Source organism: Pipistrellus kuhlii, unplaced genomic scaffold (assembly GCF_014108245.1).
Source record: "Pipistrellus kuhlii isolate mPipKuh1 unplaced genomic scaffold, mPipKuh1.p scaffold_m20_p_9, whole genome shotgun sequence".
NCBI lineage: Eukaryota > Metazoa > Chordata > Mammalia > Chiroptera > Vespertilionidae > Pipistrellus > Pipistrellus kuhlii.
Window position 1 is genome coordinate 10,714,116 of NW_023425595.1, and position 15,365 is coordinate 10,729,480.

Sequence of the window (15,365 nt, forward strand, 5' to 3'; positions counted from 1 at the left end):
GACAAATTGAATTTTGCATGTAGAGGAGACCCATACCAATTGTGAGACTCAAAGAGGTAACCAAAGGATGCAGTTTATGTCCCTTTTAGACAAGAAAACAACAATGTGTGAAAAACTGAGGTATTGACAAGACAAAGAGGTTTAAGGTTGGGATAGTGAAGGAGTAGAAAGTTTTGTTTATACAACCTTCTTAGCTCTAAATTCAATATCTCTAGTGTTACAAAAGCAAATATAAATTGTTGCAAATTGAACACCCATGTGAATACTACTTTGTTTTTTAAAAATTTTAAGTACATACGTTTATTAATAATTATTCCCTTACAACTTAAACTTTATAAATTAGGCATTTTAGTTTTATTTCTATGATTTTAACTAATACAATGCTATGGACACTTCAAGGAAGATGGAGTCCTTTCCTCCAATGACATTGGAGAATACCCTGCTCCTTAATCCCCAACCTTCGTTCTTGCAGCTTCTGTAGTGTTGTCAGTAGGACCTTATCTGTTCACCAAAATGAGGAAGAAAGAGAAATCCACAGGCTGTTGGGAAGACTCGGAGGTGCAATGAAAATCTAGAGCTGCTGATCCTGGGGATGTCTGTTGATATAATTGGGACATTGTGAGGAGAAACAGAGGATTTGAGAAGTTCTCGACATGAAATGATCCCTGCCCCTGATACTCAGCTGAGGCCAAATGAAGCAGTAGAGATGAATCTCTATAAGATGACATACTAGAATAAAATAAAACAAATTGAAAATTTTAAAAATATTACAAAAGCTCCAAAATAAAATAAAAAGATTTTTTTTTTTTTTTTTTTTTTTGCGGGGGATGAATATACTAAGGCTCAAATGCATCAATTTTGTAGGGGACAATCATTAATTCAATAAATGTTTTAAAATGTCATGCTGGAGCTGAACATTGTAAATAGCAAAGTAAAAATATTATGAACAAGGCAGAAAAGCGACTTGCATTTATGGACTATGAGTTTGAGCAGCAGCTTTTTAAAATTTTCTTATTCATTTTTTACTACTTATATATTTCTGTGATGATGGAATATTTATTGGCTGATTCTGGTACATGGGAAGGATACAAACATACCTCATATAATCCACTAATATTATATTCTACCTGAGCAAATTTATTAAAATCATTAACAAAATTGAATCATAATAAGAATAATTTGAATTGACATGGGTAGAGAGGTTATGACATTTCACTGGGGCATACCCATGAACAGAGAAAAGGTGTATAAAAAGAACTTTTTGCAAATGAATTTATTAATACTTTTTCTAGTTTGGAAAGCAGATTAAGGTCAATAATGACTACTCTGTACATTTGGTTTAGGCATAATATTAATGAGTACTCTGAAAACCTGAAATTGTATATTGTTTTCTATAACTGGATTAATAGCTGATCAATAATAGTATAAACTTCATGTACAATTACCTTAAATTATTAGAATAGATTTTAGCATTGCTTAACATCCAACCACGAAGTAATGACTACTATCAAAATTGTGTTCAGAACACAGTTTCGATTTATTTCACAGATACACGGAGAACCAATTTAAGACATTGCAAATAGATAAGCAATGTAAATACTATTTGTTCTTTGTTTTATTTCATTGAACATAAATTTTTGTTAATAACTCTGGGTATATCCTTTTTAAAAAAAATGTATTTTATTGATTTTTTACAGAGAGGAAGAGAGAGGGATAGAGAGTTAGAAACATTGATCAGCTGCCTCTTGCACATCCCCTACTGGGTATGTGCCCGCAGCCAAGGTACATGCCCTTGACTGGAATCGAACCTGGGACCTTTCAGTCCGCAGGCCGACGCTCTATCCACTGAGCCAAACCGGTTTCGGCTGGGTATTTCCCTTTTAAAAAATTAATTAGTATAATGCCATGAACATGTAAAAGAAGATAAGGTTCTCTTTCCCAGTAGCCATTAGAGAAGGTCAAGGTCCCATATCCCCGACTTCATTCATGCAGTTTCTGTGTAGTTGTTAAGAACATTTATCTGTTCTCCAAAGTGCGGGCAAGCAGGAAAAGCCACAGTATGTTGTCAAGACTATGAAGTGCTGGGGACAATGGTAAGATATGTACACATATAATACCTTAATTAACAAAAAAGAAAAAAAAAGTAAAAAAACACACACAAACCCCCCCCAAAAACTATGAAGTGCAATATAAATCTAGAGTTGCTTCCTTACTGGTGTGGCTCAGTTGGTTGGAACATAGTCCTGTGCATCAGAAGGTTGCAGGTTCAATTTTCCATCAGGGTACACACCTAGGTTGTGGGTTCCTCCTTGGTCAGAGTGCCTATGGGAGACAACTAATGGATGTATCCTTCTCACATTGATGTTCCTTTCCTCCCCTCTTTAAAATTAAAATTTAAAAAGTTTAATCTAGAACTGCTGATCCTGCTGATCCCTGTGACAGAATGTTTAGAAATGAAGGATTCCAGAAGTTCTCTACATTATATGATCCCTGTGTCTGATACACAGCTTGGGCCAAAAGAAAAAGTGCAGGTGGATTTTGTTTAAGATGAACATACAAGACTTAATTTAAGCAAAGAAAGGGTTTTTTTTGCCTTCTTCGTTGATAAAGGGTCATTTTAATATCAGTCGTGCAGGGGAACACACATTCATTCAATCAATAATTTTTAATTGAATTTATTAGGTTGCATTGGTTAATAAAATACAGGTTTCAGGTATACAATTCTATAAAACATCATTTGCACATTGTATTGTGTGCTTACCACCCCAAGTCAAGTTTCTTTCTATCAACATTTATCTCCCCTTTACCTTCTCCTCCCGCCCTCCACCCCTCTTCCCTCTGGTAATCACAGTACTGTTGTCTGTGTCCAGGAGTCCTTTTTCTTTTCTTTTGCTCAATCCCTCACTCTTCTGATCTAGCCCCCAACTTTCTCCCCTGTGACAACTGTCAGTCTTCTCTTTATCCATGAGTCTGTTTCCATTAGTTTATTTTGTTCACCAGATTCCACTTATAAGTGAAATCGTATGGTATTTGCCTTTCTCTGATTGGCTTATTTCACTTAGCATAATAATCTTCAGGCCCATCTATGCTGTTGCAAAAGGTAAAATTGCTTTTTTGTTGTGTGTGGCTGAGTAGTATTACATTGTATAAATGTACCACCACTTTTTTATCCACTCATCTACTGATGGGCATTTGTGCTGCTTCTAAGTCTTGGCTATTGTGAATATTGCTGCAATGAATGTTTTTGAATGGCATCCTGAAAATGAGCATTGTAAACAGAAAAGTAGAAATAATGGTGGAACAAGACATGCAAAGGCCTTGTATTTATGGAACTTAGAGTTAGGCAGGATGATTTAAATTTATCCTTAGTATTTACTACTTAATACTTCTAGGTGTTATGATATAAAACTTACAATATGATGCTAGTACATAGAAAGAAGCCAAAAATGAGCTAAATTAAACCACCAAAACTCCCTCTGGTTTAACAAGTTTATTAAACTCATTGTTGTTGTTGTTTTTTTAAAAATGAACTTTAAGAAGGATATATTTAATTGATATGGGGAGTGATGTGACTGTGCCTATACCTCTCTGGGACATTCCGATGAATAGAGAGAATGGTATAAAAAGACCCTCTTTGCAAAACAATATAATAAAACTATTGATACTCTTTTTTAGTTTGAAAAGATTAAGTGTTATATGACATGATCTCCCACTCATTTATGGAATATAATGAACAAAATAGACTGATGAACAAAAACAGATCTAGAGACAGAGAAGCATCGATTTGACTGTCAAACCTCAGAGGGAAGGTAGGAGAGGGTAGGGGTAAGGGGGAGAGATTAACCAAAGGACTTGTATGCATGCATATAAGCCTAACCAATGGACATAGACACCAGGGGGAGGGGTGAGAGCATCAGTGGGGGTAAGGTGGGGGGCAATGTGGGATAAGGACACATAAGTAATAACTTAATCAATAAAGAAAAAAAAATAAGAGTGTTTCCTACACTTAATTTATACACAAAGATAGATAAAGAAATATCCAGAATTGTACTGGTGAGACTATAGCATATTATCAAAGTACCTGAACTTGAGCTCTCAACATCTCTAAATAAAAAACTCTTTGAGTTAACATGCTTTCACCCAGAACACAATTTAGTGCCTAGTGCTTTTCTCAGGGCACCTTTCACATCCTTATTCCTTAAGCTATAGATCAGTGGGTTTAACATAGGAATGACAACTGTGTAAAAAACGGAAGCCACTTTGTCTGTATCCATGGAGTAACTGGAGTTGGGTCTGAAATACATGAACAAGAGTGTACCAAAAAATATCCCCACAGCAGTAAGGTGGGAGGCACAGGTAGAGAAGGCTTTGCGTCTGCCCTCTGCTGAGTTCATTCTAAGGATGGTAGTTAGGATGTAGCTGTAGGAGAGGAGGACAGTGACGATGCTGGACCCCACAACACAGCTACAGGAAATGGTCAACACTATTTCAGTGATGGTTGTATCTGAGGAGGAGAGGGTGAGTAAGGGTGGGATGTCACAGAAGAAGTGATTGATGACGTTGGAATTGCAGAATGATAATGGAAAAGTGAAAGAGGTGAAGATTGTCATATCTATCAAACCTGCAATGTAGGCAGTGGCCACAAGCCGGAAGCACACTCTTCTGGACATGGCAGTTGTATAAAGCAGTGGATTACAAATGGCTACGTAACGGTCATATGCCATGACAGACAGCATGACACACTCCACAGCTGCAAAGAGCCCAAAAAGAAACATCTGAAGAAAGCATACGTTGTATGGAATCTTTTTTTGCTCAGATAAGAAATCAACCAACATCTTAGGAGTGACAGTGGAGGAGTAGCAGATGTCACAGAAAGACAGGTTGCTCAGGAAATAATACATGGGTGTGTGAAGCCTGGGGTCCATGTTGATCAGCAGGATCATCCCTAGATTGGCGATCATGGTGATGCCATAAACCAGCAGGAAGAGCACAAAGAGACCTTGCTGCACATCTTGTCTTCCAGAAAGTCCTAAGAGTATGAAGTCAGTAAACACAGTGCAGTTTTCAGCAGCCATCACTCAGGTCTGGGAACTCCTGGTTGTGGAGGAACGAAATGGATGTGGAGAGTTAACATCATCTACCTTAATGGTTAAGTGGCTGATTCTTTCTATTGTTTAGTAATTATAAAAAGAAGTAAACACTGCTAGGGCTTCATGAGGAAACCTGACTCTTTGGAAGTATATGCAATCTGACATAAATCAGTAAATGGTAATGATAATATCTCTTACATTTCTGTAGCACTTCAAAGCGAGTTTATGGCACGCTTTTATGTTTAACCATGCTATTTCCTTACGAACCTTAATTGTATTATGGTATTTTTTGTTAATCTTGTGTTACAGATCAGGACATAGATGCTGTCATAGTCGAGACAATAGTTTGTAAATTAATTGGTTCAGTTATCCACAACTTCTGACAAGATTGTTGCTGTTTTTCAGTATAATTATTATATCCTTTAATAGAGAAACATAGTTAAGTGAGGGGTAAAAATAATGAATATATTACTTTATTTCCCCCTCATCATTTACTTGTGGGGTAGGCAAAGATATGGTGGACTTCTGGATATAACACTGTCCCATGTCCTTTCTGGTCTCAATGAATAGGGATAGAGATGGTCTGTGATTTAGGACCCAGTGGAGCAGGGAGGGTGGTGGTTGCTGGCGAAGATGCTGGCAGGGTCTCCATGAGCTATGTGCCAGGACTAACCTTGCTTGCTTGGCAGCTCCTTTTTAGCAGAGATTATAATGAATATGTGGGACCTGATCATAGGCATGCTGGTAGCAAGGGTGACAGAGACACAAGGAAGGCCTGATGGATTTCTATGTGAGTTACTTTCTCCTAATCAACTCAAGTCCACATGATTTATCCACCAACAGAAAAGATGTGTCAGATAGATGATAAAAGTTCTCATATGTCCATAGTCTGATAACCTCAGAGAGAAATCATGTCTAAACTGTGCTACCATTTTCTAAGAATTGAAGTATTTTTTATTTTTATTTTTTGGATCCCTAATTTTCTTGAATATCTGTGAAATATGCCTCTCTTTGCTTTAAAAGAATTGATCATGGAGAGGCCAGTTGAATTCTACATTCTACAGTTATATTTTATCCAACCAATTATGTTATATATAATGTCACACATGACCACTCCTATTCTGTGAGAATACAATGAAAGTGAATATGAATATTGATCTAGTGATCAGGTGCAGTTCTTCAAACCCTTGGTGTAAACTCCTTTTCGATATCTGCTCCTGTAGACACATCTTTTAAAAAATATGCTTTCCTCCTCTAACTGGTCTGGCTCAGTGGATAGAGTATTGGCCTGAGGACTCAAGGGTCCCAGGTTTGATTCCAGTCAAAGGCATGTATCTTGGTTGCAAGCACATACCCAGTAGGGAGTGTGCAGGAGGCAGCTGTTTGATATTTCTCTTCAATGTTTGTAACTCTTTATCCCTCTCCCTTCCTCTCTGTAAAAATATAAATAAATTTTTTTTAAAAAATATGCTTTCCTTAAAACAACATTTAAAAGTTATAAAAATTACAGGTAAGAGATTAAAACTAAAAAATTTTTACCACCTCCAGAATCCATACTTGATTTCATTGTATTCCCTGGTGTTTGTGAATATGCCTTTGAAATAGACTGATAAATCAATCAAAATAAAAGTTTGTGTATTATTTCACACCCTCTTAAGTTTTATGCCATGCTTTCAGTCAATAAAGATAAAAAACAAAAGAAATATAAACCATAAATTAGAAAAACAACAATAAATGGCAGCACCTATCTCAGAACACCAGCTTCTCTGTTCCATCTGGTCTATGCGCAGGACGGCTCAGCACTGTCTCCTCAATGACCTTATATCACCATCTCTGTGCCTCGTCACTGGGTGTTGAACACATCGTTGTCTCTCAGGAATGAGAACCTTGAACACGTCGTCTCTCAGGAATGACAGCTGGCTATAATTATAGGTTTTATCATCAGTTGTTTTCTGCAGGCTGGGTGACTGAGAAAGAAATACAGCCCTTTAAAAAGTATGTTAGGTGGTTTAAAAACCCACCTAAACAATTTCTACCAGGAAAACGCAAGAGAGTGCTGTATGTGTGGGATCCAAGACCTTAGCAGGCAGTCTCTGCTTCTCTGGAGTATATTTGGAGGAGGCGGGGGTCATCCTTGGCCCGATTCCCTTCCACACTTACTTTGCCCTCAGGTGCTCCCTCTCCAGGGATGGCAATTTCCTCAGGCTACTCTTCCTTCAGGCAGGATCTGCTTTTCCTTTATAAACATGGAAGCCCTCTGGACCTAATGCCCAGTCCCCATTAAATTTGGAGCATGGGTAGCAATATATTCCTGAAAATTGGATAATTTCAATTTCTTCCCAATGGGTTTGTGTTCTAATAGAAAGACTTTCTTTAACTATGGGTGAGGGTGAAGTGTTAAGGTAGAATTTAAGGTATCAGAGACAAACAAGTGAGAAAAATATCCTGTACCTACATGGCTTTCCTGATATCACTGGTGCCCCGAAATATACTACTGTGTACTTATAATCTTCTCCTTCCAGATAATGGTTGCCTGCCCCTGAGACATGGACCATTATCATATAAGTTCAGTGCATGACATGCTATCAAGGACAACCAGGTTTTGTAAGGCTTCCTGTTGCAGAAATAGGAAAAGCAGGGACTGTGGGTTGCTAACACATCTCATATATGAGCAAGGTAGTACTATCTGGTAATAAAAGATGATCACTTAATGAAATATTCTATGGAAGTTGCATGCTTTATTAATTTTATAAGAATATTTTGAAAATGTGTGTATATGAAACTTTTAGAGATTTAAAAGTTAATAATGAAATCCTGCAGTTATCTACAATATTACAGTAAATAGTCTTTGTTTTTAGAAAACCATTTAAAGTTATATATATAGTAAATTTTTGAAAATTAAAATGTTCCTACATCCAAACCCTGAGCAAAAACCAGAAAACCACAAACCTTTCAGAGACTATCTGTGAGCCCTAGCACAAATCAATGCCAATATGACAGTTTTGTGTGTTTTATAAAATATACAGAATTAAAATCATTCTGTTTTTATCCTGTAATAGTAGCTGTATTCTTTTATTCAATATTAGGTTTATGAGATTCCTCCAGGCTGTTGCACATGATGCTATTTTATTCTTTCTATTTACTGTGTCATATTCCAATGAACAATCATTCTATAATTTTTTTTGTCAAATCCTAAATAATGCAACATTGATCATTTTTGTATTAATATAAGCGTTGAGTGTACATATTTTCTCATTTCTATTGGAGACAGAACTAAAAATGGAATTTTAGGGACAGTCATAACTGATAATTGTCATCTAATTTTCCAAAGTCGAACATCAATTCTGACTTCTGTCAGTGAGTGACAGCTGTAGTTATTTGACATTCAAACAGGAATTTGCTATTAGTATTGTGAATCTTTTTCACTTTAGCTTCTGTTTAGGTGACTCATGGTACACTAAGTACACATAGAAAATACTTAAGTGGTAAGTTGACAACTAGTTAAAAAAAAAATACCCTAGTGACCAGGACCCAGACCAAAAAACAGAACATTGTCAGAATCACTAAAGCCTTCTACTTTTCCCTTCTTTTTAGTTCTCTTTAGGTCACATATTAGATTTAGATCTGAAAATGGAAACTCAGATGCAGATAAACTCTGATTTTATATTCATTTTAATTGTCATATGGGAAAGTAATGTGCTAGCTAGATGATCACGTTTAGGGCCTGCCAGCCACCCTCCTGTCCCTAGCCCCGGCCAGCAGACCCTGATTGCTTGATTGGGGCTGGGACAGGGAACCAGGGGTGGGTGGTGGTGAATGTGGCTCCTTTCCTGGGGTGACTGAGGATTAGCTCCCTCTTCAGAGCTGGTGGCCAACCTCCCAGGTCTCTCCCCTGTTTCCCCCCCCCCCCCCACCAGCAGGCCCCGATACCCCTGCTGCCTGCCCACAACAGTGGTGGTTGGCCCCTTTCCCTGGTTGGCAGGAACCAGGGGTGGGCAGCAGTGGTGGCAGACATGGGCAGTGAAGGAAGGAGGAGGGGGAAGCAGGAAAACTGATAGGTTTTGATTGCTGGCCTGGTCTAGGGACCCCACCCATACGTGAATTTTGTCCACTCTAGTATTATAGTAACTGTATATGATGCCAGGACGGTACTATACTTACCGGGGAACTTTGTAAATTATATAAATATCTAACCAATATGCTGTTCACCTGTGCTGGGAACTAATTCCAACATGTCATAATGACAAAAGTTTCATCAAAAGGTTGGTGAAGGTTGGGGGACTCAACCAGGGCTGAGCCACATATAAATTTTACCTGTTGGAATGGCTGGAAAGGCACTTCCCCCAAACCTGAATAGAATTATTGCATGCTGCCAGACAACTCAGAGCATTTGCATATGATAGCCTCCTGTTGGCCAAACACCTGAACAACTGTAGGCTATTCCTAAAACTGACAATGCTTCTATAAACCCTACCCTTTGAAGTGTAGTATTATCTCCACCTTGCCTTAGGACAAATTGTGTTAATAAATAGCAGGGTGTTCTTAGACAAAGAGTTGTCTTTAGTCTTTAGCTGAAGCTCTTCTGACACCCAATGCCTTTCAAAATTATCTTTCATCCTTAGACTCCTTCTTAATCTATGCATCAGCTCCTTTTTCCAGATTGCAGAACCCTTTGTAATGCTGGGACAAGAACCCTGGCACACCTGGAACTAATATAAAATAACATTGAGTGTCAAAAAGAACATAGCTGCACAAATTCATTATGTTTAAAAAACTAGTGACATATATGCTTTTCTGTGACATTATTACCACTAAATGTAGTGAATGTTTAGATATGTTTGTTAGTTGCTTAGTTATTGACAAAATAATTTTTGAAATTCTCCACTGAATTTTACTGAGTGAAATTTTATTTAGCAAAAAATAACATTTCTCCAAGAACATAGCTTTTATTTGCCCTTCTCTATAAAAAGAAATGTATTCATTCACATCTATTCAAGATATTAATATTTTTAATGTTTTTTTTCTTTTGCCAGTTATTTCTTCTCTCTTAAACATTATTTTTAACTATAATAGGGAGGAAGAACAATGACAAATGCAAGGATTTCTCAATTTCTGTCTCAGCTCTTTCCATGTATAATAGCTTCAGGGTTTCACAATTTTTGCTTGGAAATTTTCTTGGAATTTTTTGTTGTTATTACACTTTTATTTTATTATTAGATTTATATAGTTTCTAAGAGCTATATTATTTGAGATTCTTTGTGACTCATTAATTACTTGCTTTGCTTTTTAGATTTATTATCAGGGGTTTTCATACATCTTCTGGCTGTTTTCTTCCAGAGAGAAAGTAATACTACTCTTGCCTACTTTCATGGAGCGAGTCAGGCCCATATAAATGTGAATAAAATTGAGATTTAAAAGAAATGTGACAAAATCTTGAAAAACATCGCAAGCTTCACCACATTCTTTTTTTTAAGTGTTTTAAAAAACATTTTATTTTTGGTAATAATTATTTATTGAAAATATTAGATATGTTCCCTTTGTTCCCCCATTGACCACCTCCAGCCCTTCCCCGTCAAACTTCACCACTTTATTTTTTAACTGTGAATGTCTCAGTTCTTGGTGTTGCATCTCAGGTCCAGGTACTGCAGAGATCTGTTGCCTACCTATATGAAGGATTCATTAGATAAGAATGAAAGTTTGAAAATAATATAAATAGAGAAATAGCACAAACAATTAACCATTAGGATTTTCCTTATTCATAATGAATATAAATTTATTGTTTGCTTTGTATGATTATACAAATATCTCAGGTTTATTGTAATAAGCTACAAAATTTCAGTAAAACAAAAAAAAGTGGTAGAGTGATTTACTCTGAGGTTTCCATAGTTAACATTGATGATTATATTTTTATTGATCATTTCTGATGTGTGTGTATATGTTGCATACAAAGTATGTGTGTGATAGGAAATAGTTACTGTGTTTGTATAGGAAATACTTTTTTTTATAAACATTTATTTCCTTTTCCCCAGTTTTCCTATTTCAACTATCATCTCTAGGAAAATATATTTAAAAATAATAATGTGAACCTTCCCAGGACTACTTCTGAGCTCTTCTTTTTATATGCAAACATTTAAATAACAATAGTTGTTATATTGTATTATATGGAAATATTTGATATATACTAGTACATAGCCTAACATTCACTAGTATCTTTATACAAACATCATTAACATTCCTAATGAAAGGTGCTTATAGCTCTAAAAAATAATTTCTCTGTAGAGTCATTGCTTGCCTAAATGCATATAAAATTTTAATTAATGTTCCATTACAAATCCAGTTTTAAAAATGACTATGACAACTATATGAAAATGAGTGATATGGTTTCCAATATGTGATACAAGAAATACGATATTACACTTGAGTCTATTACATTGATCCTTGTCAGAAGTTCTTATTGAGAATGAACATTTCACAATAAAATTACACAGCTCCCAAAACAGTGATTTGCTATTTGTACTAGTTGACACATACATAACTTTAAAACTAAAGACAGAAAAGTATCTCAACAGTATAAGTAACTTCCAATTTGGAAATAAATATATTGAGTTTAAGAAAAATAGCTGTTTAAATTTAATAAAAAAAAATCTATGATATCAATTCCTATAAATGGACCAATGTTTTAAATGTAGGGAATTATTTACCTAGCAGTTTTCTCAGTGCCATTATGACATCCTTGTTCCTTAGGCTGTATATCATGGGGTTAAATAAGGGAGTCACGATCGTGTAGAAAAGAGACAGCACTTTGTCAGTTCCTGCTGAGTCTTGGGTCGTGGGTCTTAAATATGTGATGATACCTGATCCAAAGAATAGTGCCACCACTATAAGATGAGATGAGCACGTGGAGAAGGCTTTGCCCCGACTTGTGGCTGATGGCAATTTAAAAATCGTGGAGATGATTTTGCCATAGGAGAGAAGTATCAACAGAAATGGAACCATGACAAACAACACTACAATTAGGTAGACGATCATTACATTTACAAAGATGTTCCCGCAGGCCAGCTTGAGTATTGGGGGGATGTCACAGAAAAAGTGGTTGATGAGGTTAGAACCACAGAAAGGCAGAGAGAAAATCTGGACGGTCTGCCCTATTTGGACTGGAACTCCACTGATCCAGGAGCCCACCACCAGCTGGACACAGACCTTGTGGCTCATGATTAGAGGGTAGTGCAGAGGGTTACAAATGGCCACATAACGGTCATAGGCCATCACGGCCAGAAGGAAACACTCGGTGGTTCCCAGAATAAGAACCCAGCACATTTGTGTAGCACAAGCAACTGAAGATATTGTTCTTTGTTGGGTCCAAAGATCTGTGAGCATTCTAGGGAGTGTAACTGATACATAGCAGATTTCCAAACAGGAAAAATTGCCAAGGAAAAAATACATGGGGGTCTGGAGAGCAGGGTCCAGTTTTGTAATTACAAATATGGTGCTATTACCTATCAAGATAATGATATAGATGAATAAGAATAATCCAAATAGAAACCACTGGAGATGAGGAACATCAGAAAAGCCCAAGAGAACAAATTCTGTCAATTTAGTTAGATTTTCTTCCGGTGTTTTTTCTTGGTTTTTCATCTGTGGGAAGAGGACATTTACTGTGTGCTTTTATTTTTATCTTCATGGATCAGTGCCTATTCTTTAAATCGTTTGTGGATGTGAGATTGGTTTTCATGATCACTGTGATTACTTCTAATGTAAGAATATTACTATTGATACATTTCCCATTCTCTCAGTATAGATACTATAAGTTATCACAGTAAAATTCTTTGAAATTTCCTTTAAGATCATTATTTGTATTTTTTGAATAGACCCCCAAATAAACCAAACTATGTCATGCTCTGCATAGAGACTGACAAAATTGGGAACTGTTGAAGATAGATCCATACCTTTGCCATATGATCTAACTTTTAATGATTTACAGTTCTTGACAATACAGCTCTATGTCAAAAATTGTCTTCTGCATACATTTTCCACTGTTTGTGGCAATCCTTCTTTCCCTTATATCACCCAATTATCTTGAACATACATGTCTTTATTGTACAGTTCATATTATTAGGTAGTTTAAAAAAGAGGAGAGAATATTTTATTGTACATAGTGGTATAAAACAAAAGTATTTTTAAGTAGATTACTGAGTGGGGAAAATAAGAGAGTTTTATTCTAGAACAGTTGCCTGGGAACACAGATACAGATAGAAACAGCAAAGAGGGAAACCCTGGGAAAACAGGAATGGCCAGGAATGTGCATGTGTGTGAGCAGCGGGAGAATGATGTTGCCTGTGATATTTACCCTGTGTGCCCCCCCACTGTTTTTGTTGTTTCTTAAAACACAACATTTTAGGTAACCATCTCTTACTTTTTTTAAGGGATAAAGGTAATTGAAACTGACTAATGATGGCTACTTTGATCATGTGCACAAAGGTTTTATGATTGCAAATCATGGCCTTATTTTATTTTATTATTTTATTATATTTTAATCTGTGTGTGTGTGCTTAATTGGACTCCAGTTGGAATCCTAATTCCTAAATCTGTGTTAAATAAAGCCAGTGTTTAATACGGTTTGCTTTTTTATTTGCGATAATTAAAGAAGTCTTATTGGTAAAATTGCTTATCAATTTTAATTATTATCCTATAATTATAACTATGAATATGATATTATGTTCTTAAATTTTTAGTCCCCAGTGTTATATAACATTGCCTAGCAAAAAAATGTACTTAACAGTTATTGAGTTACTTGGCGAATACTTTTTCCATTCTTTTCTTTCATCAGGACAGGAATAAAGGAAGGTGAGTGACACCCCTCAGGTACAAAATTTAAGAGGCACTCACTTTTCTTCAGGGCTGGCTGATTCCATATTATACAATCCTGAACGTGTGTTCCTCCTTAGATATTGTATCCCAAGTATCTCCCAGCCCTGCCTTTCATTTCTCTGTCCTAGTGAACTATGTTCACCAAACACGGTGAAACTATAGTGTCATGGATAAACAATATATTCCTACCAAGATGGACAGGGTTTTAATTCTGGCTTCCCACCTGCTAGCTGTGTGGCCTTATGCAAGTTGCTTAATTTTTCTTGGCTAACTAATGTATAAATACAGGATTGTGAGTTAATGCATTTAAGATATCCAAAGTAATTTGAAGAAGTTCTGCCATTTATGAAAGCATTGCTAAATGCTAGCTATTATTATTGTTATTTCAAACTCATTTGAATTAAATTTTACTCTTTCTTCTAAGCTGCATGAAAAAATACCCTCTAATCTACTTTTTCTTTGTAGCACATGTTAAAAATGAAAAAGGACTAAGATCTTAAAGCTATCCATCAGGGTGTTAAAACTGGATTAATTCTCTGCCAATATTTTTGCTTATGTTATTGTCTCTAATCGGTGGGCCTAATACCGCAATCACTCTCACTATCCATCCCATAGTCTTGCAACTTGGCTACTTCCTTTTGATGATTTTTCTTTTACCATCACTAATGATCTGGAGGCAAGGGCTGTGACTATTTTCTACCTGGGAACAATATAGGTCTTAGAAAATGCCTGATTCCCAAACTGAATAAAGCATCAAAAACTGTTTAAGTGAAATCATTATTCTTAAAAGGGAGAAAAGGATAAATATACAATGTAATAAAATTCCAATTTTTATGTGTTGCATTTATGAATGGCAGCATTTAATAAAATAATTTAACCCTTATTTGAATAAAGTGATTTCTGGTGCTAAAATATATATGCAGTTTCTAACTGTACAAACCCAGTTTTGGTGATGAAATAATAAATCTGTTTCATAAAATATGTCAGATTTGTTTATGCTTTTCTCGAGAGGGGAGCAAGGTTGAAAAAGCAGAGATCTACTCTTGTGATTTAACACAATTACCTATATTTCTCTATTTTCTTATAAATTTTTAAGTACTTATTAATCAAGGAAAATAAAACTTGATTATTTTAAATAATTTTAAAGTCATTTCCTTTTAAATGCCAGTCTCAATTCCTTGTGTAAATCCAAATAATTAAGGAAATGTCTAAAATATTATAATTTGCTAGCTATCAAGAGCTATCCAAGCTTCAAATATATTTATATATTTGATATAAAATTTCAAATTAAACCTTGAAATTAATAAAACACATATGGAACTTAAACATTTCTATTATATTAGAAGTCCTTAATTTAATTTTTTTCTTTCAAATATTTTTTAAGCTTTCCTAATAGTTGTACTTTAT

At 35.7% G+C, this 15,365-nt stretch overlaps 2 protein-coding genes across 2 annotated transcripts; both read right to left on the reverse strand.

Moving 5' to 3' along the window:
• Positions 1-4,136: 4,136 nt before the first annotated feature.
• On the reverse strand, positions 4,137-5,075 carry LOC118713087 (olfactory receptor 1020-like). The gene has a single exon (XM_036427449.1). The coding sequence runs from the start codon at positions 5,073-5,075 to the stop codon at positions 4,137-4,139; it is 939 nt and encodes a 312-aa protein (XP_036283342.1).
• A 6,708-nt stretch (positions 5,076-11,783) lies between these two features.
• On the reverse strand, positions 11,784-12,740 carry LOC118712646 (olfactory receptor 10AG1). The gene has a single exon (XM_036426576.1). The coding sequence runs from the start codon at positions 12,723-12,725 to the stop codon at positions 11,784-11,786; it is 942 nt and encodes a 313-aa protein (XP_036282469.1). The 5' UTR covers positions 12,726-12,740.
• Between the last annotated feature and the right edge of the window lie 2,625 nt (positions 12,741-15,365).